This window comes from Lycorma delicatula, chromosome 2, assembly GCF_047948215.1.
Source record: "Lycorma delicatula isolate Av1 chromosome 2, ASM4794821v1, whole genome shotgun sequence".
Lineage (NCBI taxonomy): Eukaryota > Metazoa > Arthropoda > Insecta > Hemiptera > Fulgoridae > Lycorma > Lycorma delicatula.
Genome location: NC_134456.1, coordinates 40472657 through 40494495, shown reverse-complemented (window position 1 = coordinate 40494495; position 21839 = coordinate 40472657). Strand labels below are relative to the sequence as shown.

The following is a 21839-nucleotide window of genomic DNA, read 5'->3' as shown; positions in this document are numbered from 1 at the left end:
AGAAAACTTGCTACTAATGAGGAGATGTTTTATTAAGAGGATAGTAGGTGATTGCCAAGGTATAAAATAATACATACAGAATTAAAATGTATTCTCTCCCAGAACCTCAGGTCTAAATTTAAAATATACTATTTATGGTGGAAAGAATTATCCTTTGTTGGGGAAGAATCATACAAAGAAAGCAGTCATGTATTATTTACAAAATTGTACCAAATGTATTGTGGTCACTTTGTCTATATATGCTATTTCTACTAGCTTCAATTTGTGTTCACATTAATGTCAAAAGAAACTTACTGTGCTGGTACTTACTGTGCTGTAGCTTGTTGATAAAAAATATTACCCTCCAGCCATGACTGATGCAAACATTATTAAGGGTCAAACCATAGCACAATATGCTAATGGTATTATGACCAGTAAATGGAAGGATAAGAAAACAACCACATATCCTCTGAACACAAAAATAATATGGTCACTGGTAAATAGTACAAAGAGTTTAAAGGTTGTAGAATAAAAATTGAAATGAAAACAATTGCGGCTAAAAATAAAAAGAGAACTGATCAAAAAGAAATGGTCAGTCATTACCCTTTCAGGAAAGTAGTTATTTGTTATGAATTCTCAAAACATGTACTTCAAATGTATTACTTATACCTAAAATAATAAGGCAAGTAATTATATTCACTATAACAATATAATTACACTATTATAATATAACTTATGTCCTTATAAATGTACTAATAATTAATTTATAACAACAAATAAATGACCAAAATTAGTAACCGTTTTGATTCAATATCATTCAGACACGATTGCATAATCAAGGAAAAAGCTTAAATTATAAATAACTATACTTTCAATTCAGAATTACATTGCAAAAATTCAAATTAATTTACAATTTTCCTGTCAGATTACTAAATAAAATATAGAAAAAATTTCATAAATTAATTAATTTTTACTCACCTTAAGTAGCATGAATTTATTAAGCGGATCATACCACTGCATTAAAAAAATACCCGTAGGCATTGCACCACAGAGATATTTATAACCATTATATGGATTACGTCCAACACAACATTTTGTACATCCTTTTGTATCTGGTACTTTAGTAGTCAAAGCAAATTTTCTTGGCACTAACCTTTCTGGTATTCTATTAACATGTAATGAAAACCTATGACTTTGTTTACTATGTAAAGCCAATAAGTCATGCCTATACAACTGTGGTGTTTTTCCTGTAACATAAAAATAAATTCCAAGATATAACTTTTATTTGTAAAAATTATTATTTACTTACTACTAAATTTTTTCTTTTCTCTAAGCACTTTCACAGAGATCTATGTTTTATCTGAAGTATGAAAATGTAAATAGTGGATTAAAAACATATTTAAAAAATTATATTTAATCCTATATATGTATATATATATATATACATATTCTGGCAAAGCAGAAATCTCTACAAAAGTGCTTTACATACAGGAAAGAAGAAGAAAAAAAAAGAAAATATATATACATATATGTATTATAAATATAATTTTTAAAAATTCAAATAATTATATATATTATTTTTTTTTTTTTTGAAAATTCAAATAATTCATTAACATATTGTGACCACTGTGTTAATAAAATTTAATATTATATGAAATATAAATCACCAAAACACATTAATTAGGCAATAGAACTTACTAAATTAATATTAATTTGTAATAACTGATTTTCGCAGAATCCCGCATTGAATTCGATAATATTACATTAAAACATATTCATTTTATACTTTGTCAATCTGTTAAAATTGTTTTATTTTAAACATTTTGAAATTTGTTATGAATGGATAAGAGCAAATTCTGCTGTCCAGTAATGGAATGATGTAATATTTAAATATAGTATTTTCCTTCGTTCTATTGTCATTATTGCCAAGTGTATTATATTTTTATTATGTTTTTAATTAAATCATCATCTTTGAATGTGATCTGGTGGTTAATCATTTTATATTTTTGTTTATATTTATAAATGTAATATTTCTTGAGTATATTCATTCTTTTTATCATTATTACAAATCTGCAAAATCTCTAACTTATTTTTGCAATCAGTAATACTGTTTTTGCATTTCTAACAATGGTCAAATGAAATAATCACATTATAAAATATTTAAGATAATATAGAGGAAAATACAAAATTAAATGCAACGACTGTAATAATATCTATATTCGTAAAACCAATAATCATTTATATAAAAACTTTTAGAACATTACACAGCATACAAAAACAAAAAAAAAAAAGTGTATCTAATTTAGGTGACCATTTGTTAGAATGGAAATATAGCATTATTGGCTGCAAAAATAATTTAGAGATTTTGAAAATTTGTAATTTGTAAAAATGAATATAATCGAGAAATATTACATAAATATAAATGAAAATATAAAATAATGAACCACCTGATCACATTTGAAGATGATGATTTAATTAAAAACATGATAAAAATACAATCTAACAGTTGGCAATAATGACAATAGAACAAAGGAAAATACTGTTTTAAATATCATATCATCCCAAAACTGGAGAACAGAATTTGCACATATGTTCATAATAAATTTCAAGATTTTTAATAAAATGAATGTTTTAATGTAATTATAGAATTCAATACCAAATGAAGATGCGGGATCCCATGAAAATTGATTATTGAAAATTAATTTGGTAAGTTTACCTAATTACTATGTTTTGATGGTTTATATTTCATATTATATATATATATATTGAATCCGCCAAGAACAGAATTAAACATTCTTACTTTTTTTTATGTTAGAGCGCTTTCAGGCATAAGCCCATCCTCAGTAATGTTTTCTGATTTATCTTTATTTACATTTACACATAAAACTATTATTCAACACCTTTAGACTTTGGTTATTGAGTAAAATATAAAAAAAATTTAAGCATTTACAAAGCATACATTCTTCAGCCAAAAATTTAAAAACATCTACTAAATATACAATAAAATTAAAATTTTTTACTATCAAAATTTATTTAAAATTTATTTCAATGTTGTTTTATACAATAGTAGTACTGTAAACAATTACTTAATTTTATTTAAAATCTTATCAAACGTATTGCCAACTTAAATAATTTTTATAAGAATTTCCCCAAACAATTCTGTCTGCAGATTTATGAGGCTAAATTCACATTTATATTTATATGAGGGTTATTTTTTTTTTCAAGGTCTGATCGGTCATGAAATTAAAAAAATTTTTTATTTGTAACAAGTACTTACATAGTTACGCTATATCTCTACATAATCGCCACTCCAATTTAGACATTTGTCGTAGTGTGGTACCAACTTTCCAATATCCTCGTCATAGAACGGAGAGCCGCCTGTGTTTTCAGCCATGTTTCTACGCTGGTATGCAGCTCGATGTCTGTGCCAAAATGTTGTCTTCCTAGCCAGCGTTTCATGTGAGCAAAGAGGTGAAAATCGGATGGAGCCAAGTCCGGGCTGTATGGTGAGTGAACAAACACTTCCCAACGAAAACGCTGCAGGAGCTTCTTTGTTACAGCTGCAGTGTGTGGCCGAGCATTGTCATGGAGAAAGACAATGCCTGATGACAACATTCCTCTCTGCTTATTCTGAATTGCCCTTCATAGACGTTGAAGAGTCACGCAGTATGAGGCTGCAGTGATGGTCATGCCACGTTCCATGAATTCCACCAAGAGAACTCCATTCTGGTCCCAGAACACAGTAGCCGTATGCTTTCTGTTGGAGAAGGTTCACTTGAACTTCTGTGGTTTACTGGGAGAATGAGAATGCATCCGCTGTTTGGATTGTTCTTTTGTTTCTTCAGTTTCAAAATGGACCCGTGTCTCGTTCCGTGACAATTTTGTTCAAAAAATCTTCTCCTTCATTGTGGTAGCGCTGGGGAAATGTAAGGGAGGCATCCATTCTCATTGTTCTGTGATGGTCGGACAGCATCTTGGGAACCCATCTCGCACACGGTTTGTGGTACTGAAGTCTCTCACTCACAATGGTATACAGAGCTGACCTTGAAATTTCAGGAAACGAATAGCTGAATACAGAAATTGTGAACCGATGATTTTCTCAAATTGCCTCATCCACTCGCTCAACGAGATCATCGGTTGACACTAGCTTCCTTCCCTGACTGCCTGCATCATGAACAACTGCACGTCCTGCTTTAAAGTTCCAGCATTGTCGCACTTTGCTGTCATTCATTAAGTTTTACCGTACACATTACTTATTCGTCGATGAATTTCAACTGTATTACACCCCTTAGCCTGAAGAAATCGAATTACTGCACGCACTTCACACTTGGCAGGAGATGCTATTGTTGTAGAAATATTTAAGTGCTAGCTGCGTGTTCAGAACTAAACAAAGTGATGCGGCATGATTGAGGGTCATATTAGAGACGCTGCGCAACACATAGGCGCATCTGATTTTCAAGGTTCATCTGATTTTTGCGCGGATTTTTATTTTGCAACCGATCAGACCTTGAAAAAAAATAACCCTTGTATTTGTATATATAAAATTTTTCTGAAATTTCTAATTGTTTATTATTATTTTCCTGTTCAATATTTACTTTTTAAATTATTTCTAAATTATTTTCCAAACTAGTTATATTATGTTTATTGAAAATTAAATGGTCAGCTACATTTGAAAAACTTACTTTTTTATTTTTAAACAATCTGAAATGTTCAAAAATCTATCCTTAAAAGAGCTATTTCTTTTTCTAATATATATTTTTTCACAATTATTGCATTTTATTTTATAAATACCAGAAAAATCATATTTATTTTTTTATTATAATAATATTATTGGGTTTATAAGCAGGTTTATATTTTTTATCATTTTCTATATATATATAAGCAGTAAGTATTGCTTATAAATAATAAAATATAAATAATATAATGAAAATAAGTTTTCATAAATAATTATATTCTGCTTCTAGGTTGGAATTTGGCAGACAATTTACTAATATATTACAAAAAAAAAATCACTAGAAAAAACATCTAAAAATCCTGACTCAAAATCTTTTTAATGCTTTCACTATTTCCAATTTCTCAGTATGAAACCTCTTTTGCTTCCTGACGAAAATGATTTTTTATGTTATCAGGTATTTAACTTCACTTATATCAATGAAATATACACTTAAGAGAATGAAAAGTCAATAGTCGATACAGAGATAGTACAGTATATGACTGCAGACCTCATTACTATTGAGGTGCTACGGCATTTCAATAACATACACTAAGATCATAAATTCTATACTCTGTGTAAGAAACCACTTCTTTTCTTAACTTTGCAAAAGAATTTGAATAAATAGATTTATGTGTGTTTAGCACAATACCAAAAGTTACATATAAACAAGAAGGCATATATTTAAAATAATATTCAAATAAATGTAGGTACAGGGTGATTCAAAGAAACCGGAAATTTTAAAAATGAAATAACGTTAATGAAAATTTTTTTTAGAAAATGAATTTTATTTCATGTAATGTACAAATGTTGCCATTTTAGGATACATACATTTTAGTATATTTTTTAAAGATGACATCTTCCAGGTGACCTCCTCTTCTACGTAAACACTCACGAAGTCTTTTCGTTAAATTGTTCATGGTTTGACGTAACATCTCAACTGGAATTTCCGCAATTGCTTCTCGGATCTTTGCCTTCAGTTATTCTGTTGTAGCAGGTCTACTGTGGAACACTTTGCTTTTAAGGTGACCCCACAAAAAGTAATCGTAAGCTGAGAGATCAGGCGATCTGGGAGGCCATCTAATGTCACCATTTCGTGAAATCACACGTTGTCCAAACAATCGGCGTACAGCTGCCATCGATATTCGTGCAATATGTAATGTTGCTCCGTCTTGTTGAAACCAGGCTGTGTTAAGAATCGGTGGAAATCTCTTTTGTTGTTCCACAACAAAGGTTTCAAGCACGGCTACGTTACGAGCCGACGTCACTGTAATCGCAAGACCGTTGGCATCCTCAAAAAAATAAGGGCCTATAACACCGTAAGATGACATAGCACTTTCTGGCTGTGCAACGGATGCTGGTGTAACTGCGTAGGATTTTCTTGAGTCCAGTATCTGAAATTTTGCTTGTTAACAAATCCACTGAGGTGGAAATGCGCTTCGTCTGACATCCACAGTTTGTGAACAAACTCTTCGTTATCATTTATCTTCTAAAGCATTACATTACAGAATTGTGCTTACACAACTGCATCGTTCGGTTTCAGTTCTTGGACGATCTGCAATTTGTATGGATGGTATTGCAAGTCCTTCGCTAACATTCTTCGAACACTTGAATTACGCAATTGAAAAGATGCTGAGAGACGACGGATTGACCGATGTGGACTTCGTGTGAAGCATCTTGTAAAGCTTGAACATTCTGTGGTGTATGGACGGTTCGCTCATGGCTTGGAGGTTTCTTTTTCATTGCCGAACCAGTTTCCTCAATATTAGATATCCATGTTTTAATTGCATGTGCCGATGGAACACGGTCGTGCCGTCCCAGATTAAAATGACGGCGAAATTCTCTATGCGCTCCCTCCACACTGTCATTGTTTTTGTAAAACGCTTTATTAGCAAATGCACATTGCGCACCACTCCAAGGATCCATGACAACTAAATGGCAGGTTAGGGTTAGGTTAGAGAGGCTGGCGCCACTTATCAAGTGGTACCAATCGCCCACGGCTAACAACACAACTTTCAAAATTTCCCGTTTCTTTGAATCACCTGTATATATGCGAAGACAAAATCTACAGATGAATCTAAATCCAAACTTTTTTGTCAATATTAAAGCAATAATATTAACATCTTACTCACTAGAAATATTTCTGTAATAATATTTTTAAAAAAGCAAGTTTAACTTGTTTCTAGGGGGTATGGTCAGATTCATATACTGCACTGTTCTTTTAGGATTATTATAAATATTTCAAAGAACTCAACTGTTAAAAAAACAAACAATGAGTTATTATTCTGTTGATACTAACAGATCTTAAAATTTACTCCAGTTAAGTAAATTATTATGTACTACAATGAAAAAAATTTGAATTTGATTGACTTTTATCCTATCAATAAACTTCATTTACTTGTTCCTTTTCTACTACAATGCAAGGCATTTGTTACTTACAAATTTAAATTTTCAGTCTCAACTTATAGTAAAAATTTAAACATATTGTATAGATTATGGCTAAAGATAAAACTAAACTATGGCCTCATAAAAATTAAAAAAATAACTGTTTACTTGAACCATTGCTAATGGAATAATGAAGTGGGGAATCGCACTAAATCTTTCAGTAATAAAAAAAAATACTATGTGGATATCAGTTCAATATAGGGCAGCTATAAACAGAATACTGGGGGAGATTCTATAAAATTTATGAAGTTGTTTCTTGAAAACAAAAATTAATCTAAGGTAAATTATTTAATACTATACCAGAAAGCGACATGAGTACATCCTTTATAACATATAACCAGATTGTGCGACGAGGGTAAAGCTGATCAATAGCAGTCTCATGCAATTCATTTAAATTAAGATTATAAATTCCCTCTTCTGCGCCGATCAAAATATGTTGATCTCTTGTGTCAGGATGAATCCAGCTTGCTGTACAATGTATTCGTAATGGACAACCATTGAATACCTGCAAATATAAACAAATCAATTAAATGTCTTTAAGAAGATTTACATTACACATATATATTGTATAAATTGTACATATACTGTTCCGTCATAAAATTATACAATTTGAAAAATATTTTAAAATTGGTGTACCTATAATTGTTTTAAATTTTCTTGAATATTTTTTTATATTTTCAAAATAATACTTATTTCATTTAAAATCATTGTAATAACTACTTGGGTGATGAGTAATGGAGGAAGTACAGTACACAAGAAAGGTGCTGACAGACCTTCTGTCTCCAAGGAAGTTGTAGATCGAGTAAGAGAAACTTTTCAGTGGAGCCTGGATAAATTGACTCAAAGTGCGAGTTTAGAACAGGGAACACAGCAATTGACTATTGTGAAGGTTCTACACAAGCGTCTAAAACATTTTGCATACAAAATTCAGCTGATGCATGCAATTGAAGTTGATGATAACTCACACCTTAACAATTTTACTGTAGACATTCTTGAAAGGTTGAACAGAGAAATTGAATTGAATAATTTTCATCAGAGAAGATTACTCTGATGAAGCTAGCTTCCATGTTTCTATTCAATGTTCATTATAACATTAACCCTCATAATAAACAGATTTGGGATAGCAAGAATCCTCATGTCATTTGACAAACATAATGTGATAGCCTAAAAATTAATGTTTGGTGTGCATTGATTGCTTATAAGACTATTCATCTTCGCTGAGCCAATAGTTACTAGCGTTAATTATCTAGATATGTTAGAGGAGCATGCAGTACTACAAATTGAACATTGGCAAACCAACTTTACTTCTAACAAGATGACGCACCACTGAACTGGGGTTTACGTGTTGGGGACTACCTATATGAACAATTTCTTCAACTTTAGATTAGCCATGATGGAACAATTCCCTGGCCACCTTTCACTCAATTTCCATTACACCACTCAATTTCTTTCTCTGGAGTTGTGTCAAAGACAGAGTGTATGCAATGACGGTTGTCAACATCAATGAATTAAAATGAAGAACTGAAGGTGTAATTAATAAAATAACTACAAATATTCTTCATAATATATGGTATGAAACTGAATATCATTAAAAGGTGCTCGTGTGAAACTTCATACTTTAAGTTCCAGTTAATAACTATTTTAAACAAAACTGCTTGAAATGCCCTGTTCAACAATAAAACATACATGTTAAGTTCAATGCTGTTTTATTATTTTTTTTATTAACATCTACAATGCGCTAAATAATTTATGATCACCTGCATTATAAGACTGTTTAAATGGTGATTCAATACATAATAATCCTCTAATACAATATTATGAAGATGAAAGTGATTATATGAAATAATAGCATAAATAATAATAAATAATAAATAAATAAATAATAAATAATAATAAATAAATAAATAATAGCAGCTTGTAGACATAAATAAATAGTTCATATCCTTAATAACTACTAAAAAATAAATTTATCTGTAAAATTACTTTATAAAATTAACAACAGCTTTTTCAATAAATAAGCTGGAAAGACATAAACCATAAAAAATATGCACATTATAAGGAATAACAATTCGATTAAGAAAGGTAAGATTTGATAGATATCATTTATAATGCTTTGTAATTGGATTAGTTCAGAGTTTAGTTTACAACTGAATCTGCCGATAAGAGATTCTATAGTTCTTTAACAGCATTATATAAGGATAGAAAAATTAATTACAAACAACTGTACCCATACTAAGATATCCTCTACAGAGTGATTTACCAGGATACAGAGATACTTTGGCAGCTCATTCTACATGTAAAAATAAAGAAAAATGTACATATAAACATAGGTCTGGAAACACTTCGTTAACAAGTTACGGCTCATTAACGGTTGACAAGTTATGCCTATTCTGTTCAGAATTAAATTTCCAAGTTTTATTGAAGAGTTTAATCTATTTATTGGCAATTTAACAAAGTTATTACAAAAATCAGGTGTAAAAAAGTGCATTTTTTGACTCCCATTTTCTGTCTTTTTCGCAGATTTTCTATAAAAGCTACATAAGTTACAGTTCTCAGACTTATTTTTTTCAATGTGTCAGATTGAATTTCATATGAAATCATCAAATCAGCTTACATTTTTTCATCCCAAGAATTACTTTATGGCTTTATTTTGCTGGAGGAGATGAAATCTGGGTGAAATTTTTTGCCACCCGTTACTCATTAACAAAGCGTTTTCAGACTATTTTTACATATAGAATGAGCTGCCAAAGTATCTGCATAACCTGATAAATCAATCTGTATTACAGATATAATAATCTAAGTACATAAAAACAAGATAAAGCATCATATGATATGACATCTTCTAAACAAAAGTAATGTTAATAAAAATTATTGCATAATTTGTACATAAAAAAATTGCAATATTTATAAACAATCAGTCAATTTCATTACAAAAAAATAAATAAATTACCTTTGAAAAACAAGCACCCATATGAACTTTTGGAGTTGGAGGAAGGCCATTACTGACAGGCCGAGGAGGTGTATGCCTTTTCCGTTCTCTTCTTCGAGGGGGTACTGGTGGTGTATCTGATAATAAATCTGGTTCAGGGCATTCACCTAAACAAAACCAGACCATTTAATAACTGCAAAAGGAAAGCATTATTAATATGAATGACATTTATTCAAGAAGAAATCAAACTTTTGAAATACTGTACCAATGTACTGACATGCACATTATTCTACTAAAGGTCCTGTGCTGCAAAATTCTTTAGAAATAATATTCAGTCTGTCCCATGTTCAAATCCCGGTCAGGCATGACATTTTCACACATGCTACAAATCATTCATTTCATCCTCTGAAGCAATAACTAATGGTGGTCCTGAAGGTTAAAAAACAGATGAAGCTTCATTTCTGTGTGGTAAAAATTCAGTTGGCAGAGTATTTCCCAGAAGATAAAAATGATTCCTCGAAAAGGTGTGCCTGAATCCATTTAGTGAAAACGTTGTTGCAGCAGCTAAGTTACCAGTTGAAAATCATGACCAGCTCATCAAAATATCTGCCAATAAAACATTACGACAATTCAGATCTGAAGATTTAGATAAGTTTTGGCTGGCTCGTCGAAGTGAACATGGAAATTTAATCACAGAAGTACTGAAAATAATAATACCTTTCACCACATCTTACCTCTGTAAAAAGTCTAAAACTCTATGGTTGCCTAAAAACTAAATATAAGAATCATCTTTTATCACTTGAAAACAATTTGCTTTTGTGTGTTTATAACATAGATCCACATATGGAAAAACTTTTAAATGAAAAACAAATGCAACCATCTCATTAATTAATTTTTTTTACATCTATACTTAGAAAATGTACGTAGAATGTTTATAATAAATGATTTTTTTTCTCAATCGTTATTGATTACTTGAAAAGTTGTATGCTAATTTTGCAATCCCAAGTTGAGAAACACTGGTCTAGAAGATTAATAGCGAAATAGTTCACATGGTTGTTTAAGCCACAATTAATATTTTGAACTGAATTACTGTATTTCTTCTTCAAAACATGGTAGACTCAGATATTCACGGATTTCACTCTTTCTTACAAACTAAGGCGCCTCTATGATGCTTCTAGTAATTTGGAATAACTTCGTTCTTAATAACTTAAAAAAAAAAAATCTTATGTAAAATGATATGTAACAAATTAGCAAGATATTCATTTATTTTAAAACCGTCAATTTTATCTTATTAACATTTTTATAGCAAAACTTAAAATTTAACAATACAATAAAAAGAACTCATCTTGATTATATTTACTAAGTACGCTTTCCTTTAAGCAACGTCATGATGATAAATTCACAATCTGAATTTAAACTCTTGTTTTAATACCTTTTTCAATTTTAATTTTACCAATCATCATTTATTAAATTAACTTTTCTTCAAGCAAACGTAAAATTTCCATGCAATTTCATAGCATTACAGACAACTAGACTTATCTGTTGAAACTTAAAGATTTGTAAGAAATATTTAAATTTCTAACCAAGTGTTCTTGTCTTATTATTTTAAATTTACTTTCCAATGCTGTACTTTTTTAACAACAAATGAATCAGTTGTTAAATTATGAGAAGGCTTTCCTCTCCAATTAGTTGAGGTAATTAAGCTGAATTCTGCTTCATAGTATGGTTGTATAATTCTAGTTAAAACTGAACTCCATTTCTAATGGATTACCTATCACAGGAATTTCAAAATTTGATCTCTTCAACGATTATTCAGTCATTAAAAAAAAGTTAAATAAAAGCTTCAAATACTTAAATTCATTGGATTCAGTAAATAATAATAACTAATATTTTGAATTGTGTAAAATTAAATTTGTTTAATAATACTTATAATTATAAAGCAGATTGGCCCCGAAATTAATCTACTGCTCATATGGTTACCAAAATGCAACCAAAATGTATTTAAGTTTCTTAGTCATGACATAAAATTAAACCCACAATCATTGTAAGAAACGTTTTAAATTTATAATTATGCAAAAGTTATAAACAAGTTTAGCGCATTAAAAAAATATATATTAATAAATTATCTTTAATTTTTCTGTTTTTAATTATATATACAAAAGGAGGCCATTATCCAGTTTTATCCCAAAATATGTTAAAATCTTTTTACTGAGAATATCATGGATAGAGAAGACCTACTCTTGATTGCCAATGACTTAAAAAGGCAGAAAGCAGTTGAATAGTTTTGTTTTGTGGATGCATGATCAACTTTCTAAAGTAGGATGCCAGGAAAGCAAAGCAGTTTGGCAGTTCTCAACTCCTTGAAGAAAAAATTTGTAACTGTAACAGCAATGTCATCTTTAATTTCTCACCTGAAGAAGAGAAATACTTATGAACTCCATTTGAAACATTAGAAGTAAGGACTGATCCAGAAGAAGTCCATTAGAGAACTCTACTATTTTATCAATAACAACATAAAAATAAATTGCATATGAATAATTAGTGACAAGTTCCGTATTCAGTACATACAATTATTTTGTATCATACATTCTTTTACGTGTTAATTGAATGGGTTAAACCTCTGGAACTCTTTAATTTTGGCCATTATATCTGGAAGCTCACAGAAATGATTTGGAAAAGTAGTTAGAATTCTCTAACTCATGTTACTTAACCTATATTTACTTATCTACATTTATGCAAATTTTATTTTGCTACATGAAGAGCTATACACAAACTAGTTAATAATAGAAAAAGGGAGATAAACATAATCCCATGCTACTTCTTGAACCCTGCGAGGAATGTGTGACATCTGCATTTCACACTATGGGAGACTGAAAAACTCTAGTTATACTGTTAATTTAAAGATTTTTTTATATTATATGTTATTTCTGTCTAAACATAGTCTTGTCTTGACTAAATCACAAAACATTCTAAGTTAAGATAATTTAAACTATACATTCTTTATTTTCCAAATGAAAAATATGAAAATAATTTTTATTTAATTCTTCTCTGCATATTTTGGTTATTAACTATAATCTTACGCCCCTTAGACTGAATTACTTGAGTTAAAAATAAGAAGCAAAATTAATTAGTTTAAAAAAATAGTAATAAAAATTGTGTAAAAAACATGTGGATTAACAAACTTACACACAATGAAGTTAAGTAATAATGTATGGCGCATTAACAAATGATTCAATGTTTCACCACACGCTAGTAATGACTAGAATATAATACTTATGTATTTTTGGTGACTAATGTTTTCAAGAGGTGAATTACACTAAACTGTTACCAAATGTATGAGTCAACATATTTCTATTCTTCCCCACTTCATCAGGCAACAGGGCTCAACAACTGATGCAGATATAGTATATTAACCATTAACACTTAAAAACATATCTTTTTTTATAATTATAAACCAAGGATGAAGGCAATATCTGCAGGGACCATAACAGTTTTATATTACATTACAGAATATCAAACCATAAATCACAGCTACAACTAACACTTCAACAACAACAACAAAAATCAATTGATCAGATGATTAGAGGAAATATACTTGACAACAAAATAAATATGAATATCTTAATAAAAAAACTGCACTACATTAAATTAAATATATTTACTCTACAACAGAACATAAATACAAAGTAAAATAAATTCACATTTGGAAAAAATCTAGTATTATAGAAAACAGTGTGTTATTTCTCTACCTCTTCCTTGGTAACTAAGAACTCTAAACTGTAAAATATAACTCAAAACTCTAAAATTCATAAAAATTAAAGATTTACCATAAATTCTATAAATTTAAACTGTACAATCATGATCATTAAAATTGCTTAACTATTTTACAGCACATAGGCTGGTCTGAAAAACATTAACATTCATTTAAGCTGCTGTACAGAATCTTACAAGCAATAAGGGATGTATTACAACAAAAATTAGTTTTTTTGTGGATATTTTCTTTCCTTTAAATAAAAATAACTGGATAACCACCTTTGCACCAGTAGAACAATAAGATATTTACAAAATGGCATAAATTATTAACTATGGCACAATCAATATATTAACAGGTAATGTATTTTATTTTAAAATTAAAATTAGCAGAAGCAAATTGTTATTATTATTAATTACCATTATGACTATTTGATAATGTAGTTTCTTTATCACTGGTGCCACTGTCACTTAGAGAACGCTGTCTTTGACCATTAACTGTTAATGTCCCAGTTAAACCTATTATTTCTTCCATTGAACTATGTCTCCTAGGTGAACCATCAGGCCCTAAACAACAAGTTATTCCAATGATTGGAACACAAATTAGTTACCAACTAAAGCAAAGAAAATAAAAGGTTGTGTTTCTTTAGGGTAGTAGCTTGTAAATTTCATTTTTACATAAACGTTAGTAAGTCATTTATTACTAAATAATCATTTAAAATACTTAAAATGAAAAAAAAAAAAAATCTAACTAAAATGAGTGTTATATATTAAACAATATTTATATGTAGTAAAATTTGCCACTATAATCCTCCCATTATCAAGATAAAGCCTTTTAAAACAAATTTTTTTCGATTCCTGGTAAATCTCATCAATTTAATGTTAAATATCTTGGTGCATTACCCTATATAACAATAAACCTCTCCATAACAATGAGATTAAATCATTCAGTATAAAAAGTTTTTGTCATTACCACAAATTATAAGGAAAAAATTATTACTTTTTTTCTTTTTATGTTAATAAATGTCTAAATTTTAGTATTTGAACAAAGTACACATGTAAACTAATTTTAACTTTTAAAAAGTCACTATTTAATTGTTCAAGAACTTGCTAGAAATGCCTACATTAAGTCGGGAATGGTTGTTTTTTAAAAATTATTATTTATTTTTATTAATTTTACATTAAGTACATTGCTTAAAAACAAAATTCTTTTTATTTCCACTAAAATAAAATAAATTATTTTTAAAGAGAATCTGAAGCAATTATAATAATATTTTTTCTTTGTCCACAGAATGTAATTACAGCGGTATTGTCAGAGTTATATTGTATTTCAGGTAAGTAGAGGAGCTTTAACTATAACATTAAAATGTAAAATACAAAATCTTGGATAGTTAGATGGTAAGACAAAAGAAATCTATTTAATTTTTCAATATATAGGGTGCAGCAGAACTGACTAAGTTGTTTTGAGGGGTCAATGCTCAGGTGAATGTGAGGGTAGGCACATTGTCTTTTTCTGTTCTGCTGGTGATCCCCATTTCAATAACCAACATGGTTTGAAGTAAAGCATCTCGTGGCTTTGCTGTGCACGTGTATTTTGAAAACACAAAGACCTTTTGGCGACAATTCAGCATCAGCCCACTCCTAATGCGAACAAAATTTAGTCGTGGGTTACACAGTTGGGAGAAAACTGGTAGCATACTAAGAACAGGTACATATGGCTGATGCAGGTCCATTAGAATACCAGAATATGTGCAGCTGGTAAGAGCAGTGATTGAGCAATCGCCAAGAGATTCTGCTTGGGGGCATACTGTTGCCGAAGGCAAAATTCCAGACCACAGTTTAAGGAGGAATCTGCATTTTGATTTGAATTTTCAACCTTTCAAATTAATGTTATTTTAAGAACTGAGCTCAGCAGACTATGTCAACCACCAAAATCTGTGTGAACAAATCCTTACACTGATCACTCCCAAGGCAGCTTTCTTCAGTAGCGACAAGGAACATTTTCATCTCAGTGGGGAGGTGTGAATAAGTAAAATTTCTATTATTGGGCTGAAAATAACATCCAAATTATTCACAAAAGACCACTACATTCCTCTGAACTAACAGTGTGGTGACACATATCACAATTTGGCATGATAGGCCTGTACTTCTTTGAGGAGGATGGCGATGGTGTGACCGTGACTGTGAATTTCTAATGTTAATTTTCTGCAGCCCAGAATGGAAGAGATTGGTGAAGAAGAGGGATTGGAGGACTTGTTGTTCCAACAGAATGGGGCTACAGCTTACAGCTTGAGTTCGAAATTCACTCATTGTTTTGAGAGAAATATTTTCTGGACATTTGGTTTCTCTGAGGAGTGATATGGAATGGCCTGCGTTGTCATCCAATCTGAGAATTTGTAATTCTTTTCTTTGGGGATATCTGAAGAAAAAGATGTTAAAATTTCACTCTCACCAGAATGAGACATCGTCTCACTAGGTGGGAAGAAACGTGAGAAATGTTCGTCTCACTAGGTGAGGTAAGGAAGATGTCGTCTTCCTTACCAGAGCTAAGGAAGTGAATTACTGAAGTGAACACCATACTCCGCGATATGTGTGAAGGAGCTGTACAAAGCTTCAGAGATCATCTCTAACAGTGCATTACGTTTTTTCTCTACCCCATTACTTTTTTATAATTCCTCAAAATACTTAAAATGCGCACCTGTATAATGAAGTGATAATTTTCAATACAATCATTAAAATATGTTACCGCAAAGAAATATTAACTTTTTTGTTTTTTTGAAAATTATTAAGTTTAATTTTATCCTTACATCTTGCAAATTTTTTCAACAGTAAAACAATTGCAAAGCAATATAACTTTTGCTGGAGATATCAGTGTGTCAATGAGACAACAGTAGAATTAAGAGTACATACAATAATTAAATTAAATGATCAGAGATAAAATATTTGCTTAATGAGGATGACATCCATAAAATAAAAAAGAGAACTGACAAAAAAGAAGCTTAATTAAAACATTGGAATTAGACCAAAATCAATCTGGTAAAAGAAAAAAAAAGATTCTTAACTAATAAAAGCAAATAAAATAATTTTCTTTTCTTCACTGGGAATACATATTTAAAATATCAGTAATTAGAAACTCTTAACGCACATGGTTTCTTGCTAGGATATAAAATTTGATCGAGTGCACTGTTTCAGTTATATCCAAATTTGTTATTAATAAAATAAAAACAAAAAAACTACAGATATTTGATCTTATTACTTACATATCAGATGAATTAATTAGATAATAAATTTCTTCTCAAAACATTCTAACCATAAAATAAGATTAAATAAATTATAAAATTGTTTAAACAGAACTTGTATTTTTAACTTAACAAAATGAAAGCAATATGGCACTACTGCTCAAATTCTAGAATTACAAAACGATGACAAAATATTACTTAAGTGACCAGTGAAGCTGCATTATACACTTTCTTACAAAGAAAATAACATACATATAATTTAAAAAAAACAATACTAATAATAATAACAAGCACATTCCACAAATAAAATTAATAATTAGATCATAAAATCAAAATTATAGAATAGCAAATAAAATAAAACCTTAAAATCCACCTCCATACTTACCAAATATCTCAACCGAGCATTCAAAGATTTGCTCTTCATCCTCTTCGTCTCCTTCATAAATTGCAAAAATATCTAATTAATACTAATTACTACAAATTATCTTAATTACAGTACACATAAAAAGACATGTTCTGTACATAGCAGTAGATTTAGTCTTAAGGCTTATCTGAAATAGAAATATGACTTATTTGAATAAATATCTCTTAAGTCATATATAACCAGTCTAACAGCAGCAAAAATTAACAACAATATTGATGTTCATTTCATGGACCTATGCTATCAATTTAATATCAACTTGTATACAACAAATAATATATTTTTTTCAATAAGATATCTGGCAAACTAGATTAAAAAATACTAGAATAGACTAAAATAAACTGGGAATCTAAATCAATTACATCTAAATAAAGCTTCTAGCAGGTACCGTAAGCCTGTTAAGTATTTTGGCTAATATAATTTACTTCAAGGAGAATAATTTAATTTTTTTATTTGTTTAAAACATTGTACAAATAGTTGATTGTTTCAAAAAACTTTAATCAACAGGCAGAATATAAAGTTCAGATTAATGTTGTCAGTACAGCCTCAAACTAAACTAGGAAAGTAAACTAGCCTCAAATTGAATGTGTTAATTTTGTTAAACATACAGAGCTAAAAAATCATTCAACATGAATTTAAACATATTAAACTAATTTAACTTTTATCGTAATGAAAGTTAAATCAGTGAAACATTTTTACTAATATTCATGGTAGTATTGTTAAGCTAGATAATGCTCTAATCACCCCTTAGCCATTATTTACAGATCACAGTAAACAACAATAACCTTCATATTAGCTAAGTGCAACTATACTGCTGATAACTGTGTATAAATCATATACAAAATGTAACTCTTTGTTCACTCTTAACGATGGTAATGTTTCATTAATGTATGTCTACTAATTAATGTAAATCATCACAAGGCTAAATTTTATATCTTGAAAAAAAAAATCGCATCCATAAGCTCTTTTTCTAATGATGGCTTGGTAAATAACAGAAATATGAATGTTCTTGCCATCTCTGCTCACATACTCTTTGTATGAAAATGGTCATTCACCTTGAGGTAAAGAATCAAAAAAGATGAGACATAGCACAACTTAATCTAAACTGTGTTTTTCCAACTTATTCAGAGTACATAATAAACTCAATATATTAAACAGAAAAGCTGCAGAATAGAATTGAGTCACATTATAAGGTTTGCAACAATTTGATTGTTACTATTAATCCTTCATCGTAAAAATTATAAAAATTCTAAATGAAGACTAACTTACTTTTTTCTTTTTTTTGGATGAAAAATACAAAAAAATTCCATGATAATTCCTCACAAAAGCTTAAAACTTATGCATGGAAATTTTGTGGCAAGAGGAAGTGCCTTGCCTAATTAGGATTTAAAGCCAGAATCCTCTGGATGAAGAGCTTGAGATGCTACCATTCTGCCACAGAGATCAACGAAGTAAAAATTAATTAACTTTATACTTAAGCATTTCACACTCATGTTTTATACATTGAAATTGATCATTTTTAAGAGTTATTGTTCACTGAAAATATGGAAGATCACTGTCCTCACTTAGTACTTGTAAAACTCTTATCAGTTGCTGGCAATTTATTTTGAAAATAAAATTTGACCACTTCAATAAAGTATCATTTGTAATGAAATCATAAAAAATTTTCTCTAATTATCTTGTGCAGTTTGGTTTTTTTTTAGGAACTATATCTCAACAGGGCCAGCCCTAGCGTTTTTGCTACCGTAAGCAAACCAAAAAAATGCTGTTCTCTAAGCTTCAAAAAAAAAAAAAAAATTATATTAGAAAAATATAAACCAGAAAAATGACATAACTGAATTAAGATAATAATACTAATACAGATTTACAGAAAATTGTTTTTTTTAAAAATGAAATTTACATTTTTAACAAGCTAATGACAATAAACTTACAAACTACAACTAGTACCTACTATTTTCAGAGATAATTTAAATACGCTTTTAAAACAATAAACAAAACTAAATATAAATAAATAGTAAATAATATTTTCTAGATTCAAGTAATCGAAATATAACTTTGAGGGTTGTTTAATTCTTTTTTATGCTCTAGTTCAAGCAGTTTTGCCGCTCTTAAATTCTGCTGCCATAGACAGTTGCCTACCACGTAGAGCTGGCCCTGATCTCAAGCAGCCACTCATGAACCATGTTTTACAAATGCACCAGTCAAAAATTCTTGTTGCATTAGCAATTTTCTTAATGATGTTCTAAATTAATCTGTATCAATCTGATCACTGAATTAATCTGTATTATGTTTTTGTATGCATTTACATCTTGCGTATTTCTGCAGTCTCTTTTTCTGTTTAGCCTCCAGAATCACCGCAAGGTATTACTTAGGAGGATGAATGAGGATGATATGTAAGAATGTAAATGAAGTGTAGTCTTGCATAGTCTCAGGTCGACCAATCCTGTGATGTGCGGTTAATTGAAATCCAACCACCAAAGTACATTGTTATCCACGATACCGTATTCAAAACCATATAAAGGTAAAAGACCTTTACTAGGATTTGAACCTTAGAACTCTTCAACTTTGAAATCAGCTGATTTGCGATGACGAGTTAACCACTAGACCAACCCGGTGGGCGTGTATTTCTGCACTACTTTTAGTCTTTTTACATGCACTTTTTTCTTCAGGTAATCACATTTTGAATTTTTTCCTCTGCAGAGTCAGTAGAAGACTTAGCAGAATGAACACATGTACTCAGAAAACAAATAAGATATTGTTTAATAACTGACAAGAAACATAATGTAAACTGAATGAGGGACTGAAAACATAATCCGATAAGGGAACAAGTACGGTTGGCAAGTTGTATGTAAATGTGATCAGGTCTGTCAAATTTATCAGTAGATATGACTAATGAAATCATTTCAAAATACTTACACAGGTACATTCTTTATTTGCTTTTAATATACAGTTTCAATGATTTTATTACAGTAAATCTTCAATAACCAAATACTATGATGATATGTCTATACCTGATTCTTTCAGTTTCTGAAATTTATATAAGTATGGATGAAATATTGTTGGATAAATAGCAGTCTGCTTATGGTGATGTCTATATCTGATTCTTTCAGATCTTAAATTTATATAAGTATGGATAAAATAGCAGTCTGCTTAAAGTCTGTCTGAAGATATTTATTTATAAATATTAAAATATTTTGAAGAACCTTTCCGTTATGAATAAAAACCAAAAGAAAAATTAATCATAAGAAAATAGTCCCAGCACTTAAAAAGAAAAATCTATAAAAAGGTGACTTTTTAAAACAATATATAGTGAAATTGTTTAGTGCACTAAAATTTAGTAAAAGATACAAAACATTCCTAATATTTTGTAGGTGCTTTAAAGTCTCAAGAATAAAAATTAATTTGACTTGAATGAAGGCCACCAGTACCTACCAAACAATAAAATCTAACATGTACTGAGGCAGCATCATCCGATTATGAATTGCTTAATAGTCCCAAATAAACAGAATAAATGCCACACTTTTTTTTTACTCTCTTCATTCTCTTCAGAGAATCAAAGAGTACAAAAATACAAAAAAATAAAGTTAAAAAATAAACAATTATGGTGCACACACTCACTAGATCCACACTAAACATTCAAGTTTTCCCTCTGAAAATTTTTACAACAGAAATTAACTGCAGAACACATCTGTAAGTGCATCAACTTCTTTAATTACAAAATTAATTTTTTTTTTATATACAAATTTTAGAATAACTACTTTATTGGCCAACTAACATCACAACACAAACCTAACCTCTAACAAATAATTTATAATGCTAAGTACTTAAAAACAAAAATTATTCATAAATAAAGCAAACTTTTTGATTTCTAAGATCATTCACTGAATAATATTTGTGTATTAATATACTAGTGTTTTAATAATGTTTATATAATACAAATTAGCATGCACTGTGCTCAATTTAGTCATTTTGGTAAAAATAATAATACCTGTTAAATTACTGAAGTAACTACTGTGATTTCTGTGTAGATCACAATGATGACTAGAAGATGTGGTGGATTCACCGACAGGTAACGTAGCTCTGCAACAAAAATAAAACTTAACACATTTATAAAACTTAAGGATATTTTGGAAAAAGAGATTACTGGATGGTGGTACGTTAAGTTTTAACTGAAAAAAATTCTCAAGAAAAACAATAAAACACTGAAAATTATAAAACAAAAATATTATAAATAATGCATTCATAGTAAAATTGAATGTACATGGTCACAAAAAAATTTTTTTTTTTTTTAAAAACATTTATATGATAATTACTAATCTTGACTCAAATGTAACACTACTGTAATAATACTGTAAATAAATGATG

General features: G+C 29.6%; 1 protein-coding gene across 8 annotated transcripts in view; it reads right to left on the bottom strand.

Annotated features, from left to right (window-relative positions):
- hppy (MAP4K3-like protein hppy) overlaps window positions 1-21839 on the bottom strand; it is a 126983-nt gene that overhangs the window by 14784 nt on the left and 90360 nt on the right. For 4 of the 8 annotated variants that reach the window (XM_075355153.1, XM_075355158.1, XM_075355157.1 and 1 more), the window contains 6 exons: window positions 21463-21554; window positions 17439-17489; window positions 14235-14381; window positions 10086-10231; window positions 7436-7640; window positions 958-1226 (listed from right to left, as the gene is read on the bottom strand). In XM_075355153.1, coding sequence (XP_075211268.1) covers window positions 958-1226; window positions 7436-7640; window positions 10086-10231; window positions 14235-14381; window positions 17439-17489; window positions 21463-21554 — 910 coding nt within the window. The remainder of the gene's footprint in view (window positions 1-957; window positions 1227-7435; window positions 7641-10085; window positions 10232-14234; window positions 14382-17438; window positions 17490-21462; window positions 21555-21839) is intronic. The other 4 variants (XM_075355154.1, XM_075355155.1, XM_075355156.1 and 1 more) reach the window with 1 other exon arrangement.